General features: G+C 44.3%; 1 protein-coding gene across 1 annotated transcript; it reads right to left on the bottom strand.

Moving 5' to 3' along the window:
- Positions 1-4: 4 nt before the first annotated feature.
- On the bottom strand, positions 5-19,031 carry fbxw8 (F-box and WD repeat domain containing 8). Its single transcript, XM_041937639.1, has 11 exons — positions 18,469-19,031; positions 18,264-18,368; positions 17,245-17,409; positions 16,106-16,194; positions 12,735-12,892; positions 12,296-12,492; positions 11,798-12,016; positions 5,452-5,579; positions 1,680-1,853; positions 1,102-1,218; positions 5-464 (listed from the first exon to the last, which is right to left on the bottom strand). The coding sequence occupies exons 1-11, from the start codon at positions 18,931-18,933 to the stop codon at positions 299-301; spliced, it is 1,983 nt and encodes a 660-aa protein (XP_041793573.1). The 5' UTR covers positions 18,934-19,031; the 3' UTR covers positions 5-298.
- Positions 19,032-20,007: the final 976 nt, after the last annotated feature.

The raw sequence follows: 20,007 nt of genomic DNA, 5'->3' as shown, positions 1-20,007 counted from the left end.
ATAATTGAGGTAGAAATATGACTTTTTTTTATTGCTGTAGTGTTGCACAGCCAAACAATTAAATCCAGGAACATCAATTAAAAGTCCATCCAGTTTACAGAAATTGTTTACAAGGCTGTGATCCTGTGCAACATCTGGGTAGCTGAATTCAACATTTCAAATTGCAATAACAGTTACAGATAATATACAACATGAAGTGTGACATTTCCAAAAAGCATGATCTGACTAGGATGATAAAAGGAAAGTAGTAAAATGAAAGGATATAGTTTGGTGAAATTTCCTATTTGTTTGTTCAGTGTCAGTGGGATGGATGGGAGCCTGACAGCCTGTCGTAAGGCACCGCCAGGCCTATGTTGTAATTGTAGCCGTATGACTCGGTGTAGTCCGACCTGCAGATGGGCAGGATGTGGTCCTGTGACAACGCGTCCTCAGAGAAGTCGTAATGGCAGATCACTCCCCTGTGTCTGAGGGATAAAAACGTTCAGAATCAGCCACAGAGGTCTTCATTTTTTCAGACTGGATGCTTGAGTTAGGCAGAGATGGACAGGTCTGATGCTGGTTAGCTTAGCTTAGCATGAAGACTGGAAACAGAGGGAAACCCGAGGGTGATATCAGCACCTCTAAAGATCACTGATTAACACATCACATGGTTTGTGTAATCCGTACAAAAACTGAGGTGTAAAAACAACAATTAGTGGTTTTACAGGGATGAGGTGTCAGACTATTTCTTGGCCAGGACCAGTGACTAAATGAAGCCGCATTGGTTTTTGTACAGATGACACAAAAAAAGAAACAGGGTGAGTGGCTTGGAGCTTTAGAGGTGCTGGTAGGTGGATTTGGTTTCCTTGGGACAGAGCCAGGCTAGCTGCTCCACCATGTTTCCAGTCTTCATGCTAAGATAAGCGCATTTCCCAAAATATCCCATATTCCTATAAGAGCGTTACAAGGTTGGATTCGCTTTTATAAACGTGAAGCGCAGAGAAGCAGCCAATTCACTGAGTGTTTCTGACTCAGGGTGTCTGTACGCTTGTGGGAAATGGGAGATTGATGTAGAGAAGAGATCCTGGTTAAAAAAAGAAGGAGAGTGTGGGAGGGAGTGACCTGCGGTGAGCTGTAAGGTCATCGTCTGTGATGCAGGCCCCCCGTGGTGACTTGTCATCGGGGATGTTGGCTGTTACCAGGGCGCTTGTGTTGAAGCGTACATGCCTTACAGGATGCCTGCAGCCAAGACAGCGAGAAACATCTTCAGCATGAAATATATATATTTTTACTTACATATTTCCTTTACCTGCGCATGAGAACAATGTCTGGAGCTAAACTGCATCTAAAAATGTCCAAATTCTGATTTCATTCGTCACACGGGACACAAAATGAATGCTTTCTAATCAGTGAACAGCAAAAAGCAGCACACATTCACATTTTCCCTTAATTTTCACCATGGATGTGGTGTTAAATTGGTTCGCAACAATAAGACACCGCAATGAGAAGACAACGAAATTGCAATTGTCTTAATTAACTCTAATCTCAAAGGCACATTCCACAAGTGTAATGTGTTAGAAACAGGGAAGCTCAATTACAAAAACAGATGTCCCATCTTTGAAAGCAGTTAACTGCACATGTGGCCTGTTTCAGAGATTGTATCTCCTCTCAGCGGCTCAGAGGAAAGAAAAAAAACCCACCTGTTGTGCATCTCCCACAGCTTCGCTCCCATCCTCATCTCCCACACACACACCAATCCCTCCTCGCCGCCGCTCACGATCTTCCAGTCGTCCGCCTGCACCGAGGCCACGCCCAGGTGGTGGGCGTACAGGGACGCGGCGGAGGAGCCGGCTCGTAGGTCAAACACCCTCACCCTGAACCACAGCAGAGAGGAACAAATGCTGCTATTCTTTATTGAGAAATGTGTTGCTCAGCTCTGTCATATCATTGCAATTAGGGAGGTCAGTTGAGAAACGATGCATTCTGTGCTTATAGGCCAGAGGTTGTTAATGTAACACCAGGGAAGTGTTAGGGATTTGATAACGCTCGAGTTGTGAGTAAAAGAACAGTGAGCGAAGTGAGTACAATAGTATCAGTCACTTCCAGTGAAGCATGGTCATTTTGGATTTCACTTCCTCCTAACGGAGGCGGAGGACTCCAAGACCGCACATGAGAGAGCGCAGTTTGTCAAAGAGCGCATTCATTTCAAGACAAAAGGACACTATTCTCACTTCTGAAGGAACTTTTCAACATTCAGCCAAGAGACCAAAGACAAATGCAAACCGAAGCACATGCGTCTGTGCAAGTTCCTTGCTTGCCCTGGGCTTAACCAAAATGTCACATTAATTCCTCTGAGGCGATCAAAAACCAGGATGTACTGTGTTCACCACTTTCAGTGGACATGGGTCCAGAAAAACACGGAACTCTAATTACTGTAGAAAGGATATCCAGTGTGACACATGAAACTGATGTTATGGATATATAGTTGTAGATGAGGCTTGAAAAATCCATGATGGCACACACTGAGTTTTGCAACAGCAGATCAGGGCACAAAACTGTATAACAGTGTAAAATAACACAAACACAGGGCTACAAGCAATCTGATATCACACACAATCATATATATGTTAGAGCTGTAGATACTGTACATGCAGCTTAAACAGTCACTGACGCCTCATAAATTCATAAATCATCATCATAAACATGCAGTTATTGTACAGTAAAGAACAAACGATGCAAACCGTTGTCAACATGGAAATTACTGATAATCCTGCTGCACGCACGTCCACTGAAGAGCTGATTTGAGGGTCACATTTAAAAAGTGTTGTGGCCAGAAGCATCCAAGTGTTCATACTGAGTTTCATCTTAAATCATTGTTTTTTAAATGCAGTTTTGCAGACTTGCTTTGCTTTTGACTTCATCTATCTCTTAGCTTTGTCTTGTCTATAAGACAAAGCTAAGAGATGTCCTTTCTACAAAGAAATTAAGCTTCAAGATAAGTATTATATTCTCTTTTATATCGTTATTATTATTGTTATTATTAAACTGTTAGTATTTGTATTAGTATTTATTATGGATAACTGGCAGTAAGAGCATGATTTTTGCTTGCTGGGTTCATGAGCAAACACAAGCCCAGGGGACCTCCAGCTCCATCTGTTGTCACTGTGGCTTTATTGCAGCTGAAAGCATCCAGGACATGACTCCATCCAGGCGCAACCTTCTTCCAAGACTTCATTACCATAATCAAATTCACTTTGGGGACTCAGACAGATTTCATTTCCGCTTCCAAATTTTTTGCAAAAGAATCAGAGTTAAATGGCTAAATGGGCACTGCGGACTTGTTGTCTGCAGTTAGTTTTGCCTGTTCAGTGGCATTACGTGATGGAAGCACACGTTTAAACAATGAGGACTGAACATTACTGGCAGACCGCGGGGAACCATAAATCTAATGTTGGAGGCGGCTCTGTCTTCAGTGAGCTGTCAGTGGCCAGACTCCTCTTCATTAATCAGGAGGAGCTCTGCCTAATAAGAGAAGTGTGGGAGAGGCTCGGATAGCACCAGTTAGCTTCCTGCAGCTACATGGGACATTAATCTTTATACACAGAGGACCGGTTTGATTCTAACACATTTTGGCTATTCAGTGTAGAGTACTGCCAAACTTTGATGCAGGTTTTCTACTCTGCAGACACTGCATTTACAACCTGTGAGTTAAGACCACCTGTTTCCTTCTCTGTTTCATGATCAGGATGAGATCAAGTAAAAAATTAGGCCTGAATAAAGCAAATTCCACAACAGGTTAAAAAATGAAAAAAAAAATGTGTTCTTCAGGACTTCAAGAGTTTGCAGAGAAAGGATTAAGCGCTGAAATACGTGCAGGACAGCGTACTCTACCTTTTTGCATCAAATAAATTGATAGAGGTAAGTAGATGAAAAGTAAGGGGATCACTAAAGTGAGTACAGTTCATCCTGATAGGAACAGAAATCTCCCATCCTGTCATTTCTGAGAGATTTGATTCTGTGTTGAAGTGGTGGACCCTGACCAACAGACCAACACTGCCATCCCTGAAGCATTGCTGCTAGTGTGACTAAAAATCACACTGACAACGGTTAAAGTTTTTAAATTAGCAGGATGAAGTCCAGTCAAGTCCAAGACTTCAGCAAAGTGGTCTTGAGGCTGGACTCTGGAAGTGCAGTCCTGCATAATGAAAAGTGACCAATAGCCACAGGTATAACACACACTGTTTCTTCCCTCTGTCGTATTCTATCCAGTTCTGCTCTGTGCCCACATCTTTTGCACAGATGTGGCCGCCTTCCAAACAGCCCTTATCAGGACCTCTCATTTGCTCCCTGGATCTCACAAAAAAAAAAAACGGAGGGACAAAAATCATTTGGACAAAAGGAAGGGATGCATTAGGCTTTGGCCTCCAGCCACCCTGACAGAGGGCCAAGATCGCAGGCTGTCCCTCAGTCTCCACCATTTCCATTTGCCTTCAACTGTGCACTGCATCAGCTGGGGCCAGAGTGAAAGAGCCAAACTGGTGTGTGAATCTCTCTGAACAAAACTACACATCTCTCAGAAAGCAAAAATCAAAAGTAAAGCAGGAAGGAATTGGATTCAGACCAATGCTCTGGCAAGAAAACAACCATTTCAATTCTTCACTCAAAACAATGCTGAACATTTTCTTTTGGCACTCGATGAAACGTCTTCGAAAACAGAGCATTTTGTTGTGGGATTTCGAGTAGTCCTAACTGGTAAGAAGAGGGGAAAAAACACAGAACCTAAACAATATGATATGGTCTGTCTTTCTCTTGAAGCCAACTACTTAACAGCCAGATGGATTTGGTGCTGAATAGAAACAGCGGGGGCAGCTTTGGAGGAAGACGCGCCAGGGATTTTTGTTTTCCTGCCAGCTCATGCACCGCAGCAGCCGCTAACAAGTGCAGAATGGATGAGAATGGCTCTTTTATGTGTCTTTTTCTCATCTGGAGAGCCAGGTTAGCGATGTGGCAAGTGTGTGCCCATGCATGGATGTGTGTGTTGTCGGCGGATTGGAAGACGGCCAAATTTCTCGTTCTTGTATGGTATCGCAGGTAAAAGAGGATACAGACAGACATCTGTATTCAAAAAGGAGAACAAAACGTCTGTCTTACTTTCATTTAATCAAGCTTTTAGAAGCTTTGTGTTTCATGAGACTGAGAAGCGTCAATAATGCACAAATTGAATAGAGCCTTGTCTTCTCACACACAGTCTCCTAACACCTGTTCTCCACTGCAGGTACTGTAGCCGCAGCTTCCTCCTTCATCAGGCGTCACTGTGGGAAAACTATTTAACAGGCACTCCTTTAAGCTTAGGCTCTTGGCTCCCTTTCATCTGTTTGAGATGTTGAAATAAACCGCAGTGCCTGTATTGGGCGATGCCGCCCTTGTGCACGATCTCCATCTCCGTGAAGGTGTGCGTTTTGTGTGTCCTACCTCCTGTCTTTGCTTCCACACACCAGCAGGTGAGGGGGGGCGTCTCTCAGGTTGATGCAAGTGAAATCTCCGAGCGAGCTGCCGACACAAACCGCAGGCTGGCCCGTCTCTAGGCTGTAGACGTGGATCTGAAAAGCAAGAACACGCGCACACATCACTCATTTGAACCCTAACCCTAACTCTGAGCTTTTGAGTGCATTTACATCAATGTTTGGTGAGCCGTGTAGGACTTTGTAGCCCTTTTTATACATTTGACAATTATCTTAAAAATACAACCGAAGCAAACAAGGAGTTTCAGAGGCCAGACAGTAACATGATCTTGATTAGCCGCATCAGTTGCCTGAACTCAAGCCGGCATATCATGTGTTTTAGTTGATGAAGACCAGTCTGAAGGCAAAAAGCCCAAAACTAAAATTGCAAAAAGATCTAAAGTTGGCTCCAGTAGAGGCCGGACAGAGCATCACCATGGAATATATAATGATGTCTATGTCTAAGACTGTCAAACCAAATATTCAAACACAGCAAAAATAAATATTGTCCTAATATTTTGACTTTACTCAGATTTGCATATGAAAAAATTCTGTCATATTTTTTTCTTTGACTCACTCAAAACCTTTGTTTTACCTTTATTCCCCATTTACCCCAAAAGCGTGTCCTTATGTTGGACCAAAGTTTGAAAATACATCAAACTACAGCAGGCGTGCAGAATATCAGATATGATTAAATCAGACAGATGCACAGTTGGTGAACTTGTACTTATCGCACAGTTTAACGCTGCACACTGAGGTGTAACTGGCAATATCTGGATATTACATATGGTACAAAAGCTAACTGAAGCTAACACAGCTAACTGAAGTGATGCTTTGCCAGTTAATTAATTGCCGAGCAGCATTTAAGTGTTAAATCTGGGGGAAATTAAAAAAGAAATACAAATCAGCCTCTGGGCACACTTGAAATACGGACAGGGATGCACACCATTGCCTCTGGCTCAACGGCTGCAGCAAACTTTCTTCATGCAACTTACAATGATGTCATCTGGAGCTGGCCTAATTGGTCAATTAGCGGCTGGTGTTTTCTCATCCAAATGAGAGAGAACAAACAGGATAACCGCCAGGCAAAATTGACTTTGAATAATTAAAACGATAAAGAAATTAAACCATGGGAGGGAGAGAGCGACAGAGACAGAGAGAGAGAAAGAGAGACAGAGAGAGAGCCAGAGGGTAGGAGAGAAAAGGAAAGACAGAAAGAAAGAGAGAGAGAGAGAGAGGGATGAAGAGACAGCGACAAAGATAAAGAAGTTTGAAGGAAGAGAGAATTATGTAAGCCTTAAGGAGGTGCCAGCAGGTTTTGTGTGTCCCTTATTTGGGCCAAGCAGAGCTTTAATTGTGCACCACCCCGGGGCAGAGCCCAAATCACACCGGACTTTGAAATGACAGCTTGATAGGATTTGGACAGCGGAAGAGAGGGAGGCGAGCTGAGAAAGGGGGGTTCGGCCTGCTGTTCTCGATGAATCATTACAGTTGCGGGAAGATATTCTTTATTAAATATCTGTCCGGTGAAATGAAGAAATGTTGCTGAGGGAGGCAAAGGAGCTGTTTTGTGATAATATTGGGGCTGTTCAGAGACTGCAGTAGTATGTCTTAAGGAAGAATAATCATGTGCATGACTACAGAGGAGCTGTTAGGTTAATGCACTTGCTGGAGCCCCTGTGAGGTTTGCAGACAAAGGACACTCTAATGGTGGCTTGCACTGGGATGTTAATGGAATTACTCTCTTTGCTTTTAAAAAGATGAAAAATTTGGCAAGTACCGCTGCACTTTTGAGAAAACCCTTTATGTTGTCATTGTCTGTGCTGTTGAACACGTTTGGCCAAAGAGCAGACTCTGATTAATCTTAAGTGGAATATCACGGACCGGGAAAGGAAGACCATGTGCCACGGAGGGCCCGCTGCCTGCAGGCTGTCCCTCCACCAGCCGAGTTCACTGATTAATGCTCCACCAAGTAGAGAGAGAGACAAACGAGTGAGACCAGCAGCTGAGGTGAAAGGTTTGGATGAAGTCTGTAGACTGTTGGCTTTCCGTGGCCCATGATCCTCTATCCCTGTCATGCACATCTGAAGCAAATATGGAATCAAAGCTGCTTTCGGTTCAGACACCATGTGGACAACAGAGATTAGCACAGTGGACCAGATGCACAACAATGGCAGGTTAGTGGTTTGATGTCATTTTGGGAGCAGATTCACGCTGACGAGATGCCCATTTACAGATGCCTCCCGAGCTCAGATTCCACTTTTGTACACCTGTACTTGTCATTCTTGTAGGTATACAATCTTTGCATCGTTCTGTGCGTGTCCACGGTTGCAGAGAAGCCTGCGTGCAGCTGGCTTTGATCTCTCCCTGGACAGAAAAGGAGCTAGTAGCAGAGGAACAAGGAATCTAAAAGCCAAATCGCAAACAGTAGATTAGTCGTTCTGTTTGGCTCATTAGTGGTTTGTGGTTCGAAGCTGTTGGCTGTTTCCCAAACTAATTAAACAAAGGCAAGATGAACAAAGACGGAAAGTAGCCACGCTCGTGTCATCCACTGAGATAACTGTTCTGAAAGCACAAACTTCCTGAACAGCACCAGCCATGTGTTTAAGGTGTTACGATGAGCACTAGGGTGTTGCATTGTGGATACTGTTGGAAGTCATTGGGTAGGTCGGTGCATATGCTATGTAATTACCCAGCTTCAGTTAGGTGGTAGGTAGTTAGGTGAGGTAATATTTATCCAGCTTAGTTCAGCAGTATATTACCGTGATGGCCTCATGAGCCTTGCAGGGCAGCAGTCCCATAGTGGTTGATTCCCTGCTCTCACGTTGAAGGTGCTCACCAGACGGTGTATTCCCTGGCATTCTCAAGTCCCTGACTGGGTAAAGGCCACAAGCGAGCAACCACGACTGCTAGATGACACATCGTGGCTGCTCTTAAGCTTTGCATCCAGTGTGGTTTTTCGCGGGGTGGTGTTTACCGTCACTCCCTGGTCGGCACAGTGCTGATCTTTGTGCATGCTTGCGGGGAGTGACGAGGTCAGAACTCTGTAGGTATTTTATATTTAAATAACACTGTGTGATATGTGGCTGCCTAGAATTATGCAAAGCCTCATTTCTGGATAACACCGCTGAGTAAAACCCAGAAAAAGTTGTTTTGATCTCTGACAATATGTCCATCTATCCATCCATCCATGCAGTATAATCAACTCACCCTTAGAAACAGGGCAGTGTATTAAAGCACATATCCTGATATGTGATAACTGAAACGATGCTGTAACTTTAACTGCTGACGCTGCTGTTTGTGTAGCGTTCTTGTGGCATTTAACAACCTCACCTCCACCTCAGCATCCACCTGTGGGTGTTGACTCTATGTTCACATGGTAGGATGTTACATATTCTATTTGAAATTTCTTCTTTCTTAAGCAGCCTGTTCAGAATACTGTTGAGTAAATGGACCTGATGTCCTGATCCTAAATGGTGAATACTTCGATCCACCCGACATGTGTCTATCCATGCATCTACAGGCTCCATGTACACACAAACCCATTCATTCAGGCTTCCACGCCACCAATGAGCACTCTGAACTAGAGGCAATGAGAAGATGACAGGTTTTCTGACAGCTCTTGTGCTCTGTGGTAGATTCACTGCAGTGGATGGATAGTTTGCCAATGGTGATGCCAGCTTGTGTTGAATGCCCAGCGACGAGCTGGGTGGATGCCTGGGTGCCCCCGGTCCACTGGCAAGAAGGTGGGCAGTAGTAATGAGGATCTGGAGACTGGCTCCGACCACACACACTTATACACACCCACTGACAACGCCAACAAAGACGGGGAAGGCTAGAAGACAAAGCCACAAGCTAAATGACAACGCATGCCAAAATATGATCAAGAATCTTCTATATCACTGACACAAGGCAGCTTTTGTGTTGTCAGATTTTCACACAAAACTGCGGCAAACTCGCCGATCACCACCGAGTCTGAATCTAGTTAACAAAAACATGACGATGTGGCTGAGTTCATCTGAGTCACAATGCTGTAAATTAAAATGTTTCACTCTTCGGTGAGAGAAAAAGGTGTGAGATGACTTTGCTGGATGCCACCTCCATGCATTTTGACAGATTTTAATGAAGCATATGTTTTCTTACAAAAGGTCGCATAAAAAATGTCTGGCATCACTCACTGCTGCAGCCAATTCATGCTTCGTCTTCTTCGCAGTACGAAAACGCTGTTAGAAGCGTGACAAGAGTGGCAGACAGGTTAATTAAATTTGTGAAGGATTTTAATTAGCAAGAGAGGTATGCTAATCATGAATAGGAAATTTGGGCTAAACCAAATCTTCAACTGTCTCGTTCTGTCCAACCAACTGTCCAAAAGCCGAAGATATTCAGTTTAAAGTTATAGAAAAAGTAGAAAAGCAGCCAATTGTCACACTGGAGACACTAGAATCAATTAATGATTATCAAAAGAGTGGCCACTTATTTTCACAAGGTCGATTGAACGGACAGCAAAAAGTATTCGACAGGAGATGACAGAAGAAGGTGAGGCTGTTACATCCCTCACTGTTCCACTGTGTGGTGCTTTAGTGCTGCCGCCGAATCAGTGCTACAGCATATCAGCTGTGCTTCTCTAATAGGGGCTGATGTCAGTGGAGAAGCTTTGCCAAAACCATGTCAATTACAAACAGATTGCTGCACACCCACACACACACACACACACACACACACACACACACACACACACACACACCACTAAAGCCTCCACTTGTCTAGTCTCTACGGCAACTAACGTGATTTTTGAATGAAACAATACTCTTTGGATGCAGCAGCTTTTAGCATTTGCTTCAAGTGTGCAACACATGTGTAACACTGAAAAAAATATCTTGATGAAGCGAAGCTGAGAGATAACGACTGCTGCACAGTTGCCTCCTGATCCCAGCAGAATAGTTTGTCTCATGGCTCTCTGTACTTTCTAAGTAAGTGCTTACGAGTCAGTTAGGTGGCGTGGGTCCTTAGAAACGTGATATTATTAGAAGCAAACAGATGCAGCTGGGGGAACGGCACCCTTTAAGGTAAAGTATCTTTAAAAGCTATAGTCATTAGGAGCAGGGCCCAGGAGTGCTTGTCACTATTTAAGCTAGCTATTTCTTCTATAAACAAATCCCCTACAGGTGCCTTACATTCAGGGGACCCAGAGTGAAAGTGATCACACTGTCAGGAGACCCACTTTACATTTACACGGACCAGATGTGCAAAGAGAACAGCCTTTATTTGCAACGCACCTAAAATTCAAACCAGCTAAAAGTATGCATCAGACTTAATGTTGCAAAATAAAAACTGTGCACCAAATTTAAAAGGCAGCAGGCACATTTTCTCCAAAAAAGTAATTCATTTAAGTGAGAGCTGGGAAGACGGCTATTTCAGCTATATGCCGGTGATTAAACTGATAATGGCCTAATGCCAAAACCTCACCTCACTGCTCTCCCCTCGACGAACTGTGTTTCGAAAAGAAAGCGTACATCATTGTTTTCATTATGCACCTGCGGAGAGCACAAGTGACCTTGTTAACTCTACTGGAAACCTTTCATTGCAATTAGCGAGCTCTGGCTAGCATTTTTATATCTTTTATTTCTTTTTTTTCCCACAAGAAATCTAAAATCCAGCTGCAAAGTTCAGAGGCTTTGCCAACATTCAAGGTTTTGTTTCATTTTATTTGCCTTCCTGAGGCTTTTCCATTCCAGAAAAGCACAAAAGCACCTTGATACAGCTCCATCTATCTCATTAATATACAAACACTAGATCGTCAGCCCGTATACATACTAGACTGCTGATGACAATAAACGAGACAATCATCAAATCACAGCACTTGTCTCTTTTTCTATTGAAAAACACAGACATTTTCTGGTGCTGCATAACTTAACAGGTAAGTGTGTAACACTGGTATTATTATTGTAACACAGTGCAACATGGGAGTTTTTCCTCGATTTTGATGTCTTGTGCCCAATGACAGTTCAAGATCTCCAAAATGAGGAGGTGGATACAGACATTATGGTACAATTTGCTCTACTGGATTTGCAGAAGGTTAAATACAGAGTTTATCAAGCTTGCGGTGCAAATGAAGCCAGATGGGGAGCAGACGGGTTCCTGACTCCAGACATAAGACTCATCTTTTTTGCTTGTTTTCTGCAAGTGAAGTCCCAAGGGGTTACATGAAAGGCAGGAGCTCCCTTTTTGTAGGTAAGTATGCCATTCACAAATGCCCACGACATCGAAACATGGCCAGATGGGCCAGAATAGTCTGAAACAAGAGACGCTAAGCCCACCTTGTTTCCTCCGTCATGCATGGCCCATCCGGTGCGCTTCACTCCAAGTGCAACATGGGACTCAGAGGCATCCAGGCAGGTCACAGGATGACCGTAGACTGAGTGGAGCGTCCGTGGCTCCTCCTCCCGAGGGTCCAACAGGTATACGGTGTCACCTGCCGTCAGGGCCGCCAGCGGGCAGTGCTGCCCCCTGCCGGCCACCAAAACCAGGCTCTGCACCTGCCGTACATACAAGACAGAAGCACCCTTTACTCACACAGCCGCTAATATGCACAGTGCTCTCTCTAACTCCACTTCTCTCCTTTAAACGCCCATCACTTCCTCATTCCAAGGTCTTAGAATGAATTTGAACAATATGAATAAAAGCCTTCTATTGGAGCTAACTTTCTGCATTTTGGCTCGATAAACAATGAACCAACTGATCATTTGTGCCAGCACACAATAAAACATCAGTATGGAGAGTTTCATACATGCGAAGACTCAAACTGCTTCACTTACGGTCTTGGGAAGCTGAGCCTGGCAGAGCGTCCTCCAGTAGCCACGATCGTCGGCACGGTCCAGCCGAACATCGGGCCCGGCGGCACAGCCCAGGATGGGGCTGTCGGGGCTCAGGGCTAGGGCCTGGATCCTCCCTGGGCTCTGGTAGTGGTGGATGGGCTCTCCACCTGTCTCTGTGCTCCACAGGTCCACACAGCCTTTACGCAAAATAGTGAAACACAGCCACTTAATACCCTAATAACTCCACTGAGGGGGGACGGGTTACACAGAATGCTAATCTGTGCTGCTCTGAATCACAGCTGCAGAAGCTGCAGGGGCATCGAACCAGCCTGGCCATTGAAAACCTGAGAATTTCCTTAAGATATAATGAAAGAAGTGCTCATAGTCTACCAGAGGATCACACACACACAGACACACACAGATACACACACACACTCACCATCTTCATAAGCCGCAGCAGCCACTAAGCTGTTGACCTGGACGTGACTAACAAAAGGTCTGGGGTCAGAGTTCCCTGACAGGCTGTTAGTCTTCAGGTAGGAGGCTGTTGAGTCCCAGTGCAGCGTGTCCCACAGCCTCACATCACCAGACGTGTACCTGAGAAACAAAACAAACATACATCCCTCAAATATTTAGGTTTGTGCAAAAAGGGCTGAAGAATGCAACAGCAGAATTATCGCCCATTTTCCACCACAGGCTGAGAAGGCTGTCTCTTCAAGAATACCTGACGTCACCCTCTCACCGCTGAATCATTTCCCCTCTCACACTTTCCTCACTTTACTCACTCTGACTTGTTGTTATTTTGCTTTCTAAAATCCTTGTTACATCACGATCTTTCGAGGATTACAGGGGTGTTGTTTGGGCGGAACAATGCAGAACATTTCACCCCGTTACCACTGGCCGCTCGTGGGGAGGATTTACAGCAGGAAGTGACGGTGATCCTACCAGTGCACTCGCTACAAGTCTCTGGGTTCTGAGAACTCCTACGCAGCTATAAAACTTTGAATGTATCCTCAAATAAAGAAATATATACTTTTTTTATTCTTCAACATATTGAACTTTTACATAGGACTAGAACTGCAACTGACAATTCATTGTTTTAAGAAAGCCATCACAAGTCCAAATCTTCACATTGCTTTTTTTTTGTTTTCAACAGTTCAAACCTCAAAGTAAGCAATTTACAATTATTTAAAACAGAGAAATGCAAATTCTCATATTCGAGAAGCGGCAATCAGCCAAGGTGTGTCTTTTCAGAAAATGAATCCCTCAAACGTCCATTGTGCAGGATTTTGTAGCATCAAGCAGTGCTCGTCTCACCCTCCTGTACGGAGTCTCTAAAAAGGCGTTCTCTAGTACAAGTGTATGATTTGTCCTTTCTGAGCTACTGTAGAAACATTAACCATTAAACCATTAATAAATCATCAATTATGATTAATTATCATCCCATTCATTATGTGAGTCATTCAGCTGACATGTTTCTTGTTCAGTGTGAGGACTTATTGCTTTTCTCTGCTATACATGACTGTAAAGTGAAGATCTCTGAGTTTTGCACTGTTGGTTGGTATTTGAAGAAGTCCTCTCCGGCTCTGGAAAACTATCACGGCCATTTTTTGTGGGTTATTTTTGATATTCTGTAGGCAGAACATTTAATCAAAGAATGGAGAAAACAACCAGCAGATAATGAAAGCAATCAGCTGCAGGCCTGCACCTAAAGATAAAGACACTCTTCCACTGGCCCTTCGCTTTTCCTCTTCAACAAACTCAAAGCTTTTGCTTAATTTCCGTTTGCAGAGGTGTGCTGTCCGCCTAACTGTGCCACAGAGAGAGCTCTTTCTGTGCCTGGAGGCAAACCAACAGATTTCTTCTAAAATCTAATTACACAAATGTCTCATAACTTCTGCTAATGATTTCTGGATCTTAAAATACTACACAAAGCACCCTTAAAACCACCTTTAACAGACTAGAATGTGACCTTCTTGTACAACCTCACCCCAACCTGTGCTTGTCTATGCCCTTCAGTGCCGCCTGTATCTTCATCCACAACAAATTCAGCCCCTCATACTCAAAAGCCCTCTGTGCTGTCCCCTTGTTCCCTCGCTCTGCGCCCAAGACAATGAGATCTGACAGTGGGAGACAACAAACTGCCAGCGTTGCCACCTCCACAGATACCATCATGTCTGAGCAAGTATCCGCCTCGCAGCCGGAGCGTGTGACACAGTGACAGCGAGTGTGACAGAGGGTGTACATGTGTGCGCCCGTATGTGTGTGTGTGTGTGTGTGTGTGTGACTGGCATCACAGGGTTTTGGCAGGAAGCAAACAATAGGAATACACACTTTCACTTAATTGGTACATCATCTCGATGCCAGCTTATCAACAGGATGATGAGGCTGAATCTCATCGAAGCAATTCGTCAAAAAAAACTTTGACAGGCGGGAAACTTCGAGCACAGATTACTGCGATCTTCATGCGAGGAAGCCTCAACAGATTTGGCCTTTATGTCACTGTGTGACTCCAAGAGTTGTTGGGTTAATGAGACAATGTCTCCTGTTCCCTTTTAAGTGCCAAATCTTATTCCACCGGTTTTCTAATAAGATTCTGTGGATGCAATTGAATCATTCTTGATTACTCTTTAACTGCAATCGATCCTTTTCTAGTTCAACAAAATCAAGTACTTTCACTTAGCGGAATTACCCTTGAGGTACCATTAATGGGGAAAGTATTGATGTTGTGAATTTGCTGATAGCAACAGAATAAAAAGAAGGATTTGAGAGTGTGTTCACATTTTCGCAAAGTGCTTTATTTCATATCTGGGCTGTTTTGGTACTGTGCGTCGTTCAGCTGCGAACCTGATACAAACACACCTTCTTGTCCAGTGAGACACGGCAGGACTGCAGGGAATCTAATCACATCACTCCCTGGAGACGCTGCACATCTCCTTGTGGGCAGTCTGTGAGGCTCCTCTGGGCCCTCACAATCTATCACTGTCCCAGCTCAGCTGCATTTCATGTGCTCCACTTTTACCAGCTACTGCTATCGGTAGTGCCATTAGTGGGGGGTATAAAAACATGCAAAAATGTGAGTTAGGTGTCTCAACTGCTGCTGACTTTTAGTCTTAAAACTGTCCACATGTCCTGAAATCAGTTCATGTGCAGATTGAGGTTTGTGACAAAGTAATTTATTACTCTGAGCACATTCAAAATGGTCTTTCCTTATCCAACATTCTTTATCTTCTGTTTATTTTCATGTACATTTGCAAAAACATCCATTACATCTCTCATTGAATAGATTTTTTAGACTATTTGCATGAAACCTGGTTAGAAAAAAGCAATTTGAAAAGGAGGAATGTTTAAACTTAAAAACTGAGGTTTTGTATATTTTATGCCTCACTCTGTTTATCCCTTTCTACCTCTGTTTAACATATTGTGAGTGTATCGAACATTGATGCGTCATAATGAGCCTTGATCTCATTGTATCATCACACCTCCAGGTATGAGGCAACGCTCTAAACTCTTAACTGCTCTGTGGCCAACAGCAGAAGACAGGGAGCTTTGGTTGTCAATCACAACTGCATGGCATCAGTCAGTGATACATAACGTCTTGTGTCTAAATGCGACGTACTGTTAATTAAATACCCAGTCATAAATCAGACGATTTATAACCAAGTTTTATTTCACACTGAGATTTACATGAAAAGCTAACGAGTGCGGGAGACAACGAGGCAGATGAATACGAGCAGAGGAAGTTACAGCGAGTGTTAACACACATCAGTGTCAGAAGCGGCCTGCAATCTGGGAGTCCTTGAAACTCACCCAGCCAAGACAAAGTTGTCACAGGAGCTGACGTCACACAGCACCTTGCCCAGCTCGAACTGCAGCTGGCTGATGGATCCCACTCGGTTCTAGAGAGAAAATATTACCTGGTTGAAAACTCACTGTTCCATCCATCATACAAATACAAGTTACAACCCTGATTCCAAGAAAGTTGGGACACTGTGTACAATATATATAAAACAGACTCTGACAATCTGCTAATCCTTTTTGACATATACTCAATTAAAAAACAGTACAAATAGTATTTAAAGGATAACTTTCGTTTTTTACAACCTGGACCCTCTGAGCCGGCGGTCGGCCAGTTTAGCTGTAGTTTGGCACAGCTATGGTCCGTCATTGCGTATTCGTAGCCGACCGCCGCAGAGTTAGCCGTGTTGTGGCTGGTTGCTCGCAGCCCGGCGTTCAGTAATGACATCATCCACGTCAGAGGTAGTTGTCTAGAGATGCTGGATGTTGATAACATGCCACCACGGGCTCAGAGGGGAATAGCGCCAGCATATCATAACAAAATATTGGAATATGAACGAGTTTCACCGCAGATTATGCGTTATATAGAGGCTGCACATGGATGCCCCGAGTACTCGCATTATATGAATATATAATGCTCAAAAAACACCTGGCAAACAGGTTGAACTGGCAAATAGAGAACTAATTTAACTACATATCACTTGGCTTCAAACGAGACTGACTTTCATAAATCTTTATTATATTTTCTTCCAAAATAAAATCAGATGATAACTTTCCCATCATTGTCTGCCATCATGTCAAAACCTCACTCACAAAACCTGCCCTTGAGCAAGGCACTTAACCCCCCCATATGCTCCCCTGGCACCTGATGCAGCAGCCCACTGCTCCTGTGTGTTCACTGCATGTTGCATGTGTGTGTTTCAAACAGTGATGGGTGAAATGCAGAGAATAATTTCCCAGTTTGGGATCAATAAAGTGAATAAAATTAAATTAAAAACATAAAACTGGAAATAAGAGATACACAGTGCAAGGCCTACTGTATATTCTACACTGTCTGCCCCAATTTCACCAGACAAACTCCAGCATAGATGCTGAATTTGGGTGGAAAAAGAGTGATTCTGATTCACCACAGCGGAACAGCTCGGGCCCACCTTCCAGTTGGAGCACACCCTTTTGGCCGAGTTCCTGCAGTCTCGCAGCGTGCTCTTCCAGCAGGGGGAGTCGGACACGCTGGCATCCTGATGATAACCCTCCCTCGTGCACATCTTGAACCACAGAACTCCGTCCTCCGCGAGGACTCTCCATGCCCTGCTCACCTGGGAGGAGATTGGACAGCGTGACGGTGGATTGAGTCAGCATACATTACAGGCTTGCATCCCTTGATTTATGCGTGCTTAACGAGCCCGGCTGACTGCCAGATGGACTCTGTGCACCACGTGGTGTAGGTCGGCCACACAAAATGCAATTTACTAATCTATGCCAATTTAAGTCACATAAGGTTTATTAAAGCTGGGCTAAGCAATTTAGCATGTTGGGGGAAGTGCAAGGTTCTTCACCACCACACAGTCTGATCACTTTACAGGGAAGGGACAAGAGAAGCCAAAAAAATCAGTCAGAGTGGAACTTTAATTTGTCAGTTTATCTGCAGAAAACCATTTCTTGTTAGTTTCTAACTGTAAAATCTGCTCTAGGCGTACAAGCTGGGGGCTCAGGCCCTTTCCAGATGGCTACCCTCACTCTAACCGCACTAAAACCATATCTAAATCCAGCCAAAACTAACTAGAGCAGTCTGAAATTGTTGGCTTAAAGTAGCGATTCCTGACCTTTTGGGTTTGTGGCCCCTCAGAGTGAAATGGAACTGGGTCCACTTGCAGCTTCTCCTCAAGGGCTGCATTAATCTATGAGCTGTGAGCTGTTTCATTAACGTGTAATTTGGCCTTCTCAGATTTTATATGAATAATTGTTAGAGGACTGATTTGGTATTTCAAAACAAAATAGAAAATTTTGATTTTCTACAAATTTAAGTTAATAAAAATGAACCTTATGGAGCAGAAATGTTTTTGATGTTGGTTTCATTTTTCTATATCGTCTTGGCTCAGATTTATCTTGGTACCTCTGCGGGATCTAGTCTAAAGCAGCTGTTTCTTTTTGTTTTACCACAGCAGCTCACCTGTGCACACCGGCCGAGCTCAGTACAGTTGAGATATTGGAATATCTTCAAGGCCAACTCGTATGGCAACTCAATATCAAAGAAGGGAATGTCATTGACTTCATTCTGCAGAAGAAAATTAAACCAGAACATTAAAAACATTACATACTGAGCTGATTCTGGTCAACCACTATCCACATCATCATTTCCATCATCATCCTCATACCAGATCCTGAATGAGCTGATCCAGCAGCTCCTCGTCTTTCTTGACCTTCCTCTGAGGCGGATGCTGCTGCTGCTGCAGGGATGTGCTGCAGACATTAGTTATGTTAGCATACTGCCTCTTTCTCCTGGTTCTCTCCTCCTGAATCCTGTCCAGGAGGGGACTGGTCCTCCCATCCAGCAAACTACGTGCAATGGACACGTACTCCGGCTGATCCTCTGCCTCCGCTGCAGCTTTTCCTCCTCCTCTTCCACCAACACATCCTTCATCCGCAGTGTAAGCGTCCTCTTCTGGTTTTGAAGGATGTTTCGAGTCTTCAAAATACCTATTTTTCAAGTCTTTCTGGCCTGACTGACCGGGAGCATCCCAGGAAGGAGAGGGAGCACAAACAAGTCGCTGCTCATCTTTTTTACTCGTTAATTCTTGTTTCCAACGCTTCCTGAACGCAGCAAGCTCGTCCTCGGCCATATTTCTCAATCATCGTTGACAAAATATAACTTCGCAGTGTTATAGAGCGGCGTCGTAGGAATTTGTTTATGTTACAGACCTGTTGAGGAAAGCCCTCGCTCGGGACCGACGCAAAACAAGCACATGTCCTTCTCTATAAACAGTCCGAAGAGGGACAAGGCGCTGCTGTACTTAAGTTCCGAGAGTTTTTAATTCCGCAGTTTTATTATAGAAGCGGCAAATCTCAGAGATTATATATGTTTTGTGGCCACAACTGGGAATTGTACTGACTATAACTTCAATTAATTCGTATTCCATGCCGGTGGGATGGTCATGTTTGAAATTAATACAAAATGCTTCTTTTACAGTTAAAAAATAAGACATGAGAACACAATGTCCCAGAACACCCTGTAACAAAGGCTCCGAAGATCAAACCAGACAGGAGAGATTCAAGCGTTAACCATTGCATCTCTTTTGGGAAAAGATGATGTAAACCCCACACCATGTGACACTGTAATGAATAATACAGCAGAGAGAGAGAGAGAGAGAGAGAGAGAGAGAGAGAGAGAGAGAGAGAGAGAGAGAGAGAGAGAGAGAAAGGGAGAGAAAGGGGGGACGCAAACACTGTTAAGGTTTGATGAGAGAAGAGAAGGAGGGTCATATATCTTCAAGACTTAAGGAGAAAAGACTGTTCGTTCTGTCAGGGAGGATGTGCTGGCTGCCGATAGACCAGCCTTTGCTCCTGCCCGGTGACTCCACCTGCAGCGCCCGCCGACCCTCGCCGTGCTCCGTCGCTCAGCTGCTCGCGTCGCGCCTGCGGAGGATCGGGGACCAGCTGGAGAAAAGCTGGACGGCCGGGGAGACGGACGGCGGCTTCAGCTGCGGGGGCAGCGGGACGGCGGCGGCGGTGACCGGGCGAGGCCACTTGAAGAGCTTCCTGTACACTGCAATACACTTCACCGTGCTCGTGCTGGTCGTCGCGAGGCGACACCTGTAGGGCGCGAGGCGGCAACACCAGCAACAGGTGCGTAAACAGCGTCACGTCACCTGCGCAGTTTTTAATGTGGGAAAGCGATGACCTCCTGCTGTTGTGAC

The sequence above is a fragment of the Chelmon rostratus genome, chromosome 5, assembly GCF_017976325.1.
Source record: "Chelmon rostratus isolate fCheRos1 chromosome 5, fCheRos1.pri, whole genome shotgun sequence".
NCBI classification, from domain to species: domain Eukaryota; kingdom Metazoa; phylum Chordata; class Actinopteri; order Chaetodontiformes; family Chaetodontidae; genus Chelmon; species Chelmon rostratus.
The sequence above is the reverse complement of the archived record's forward strand: the minus strand, read 5'-3'. Positions and strand labels throughout refer to the sequence as shown.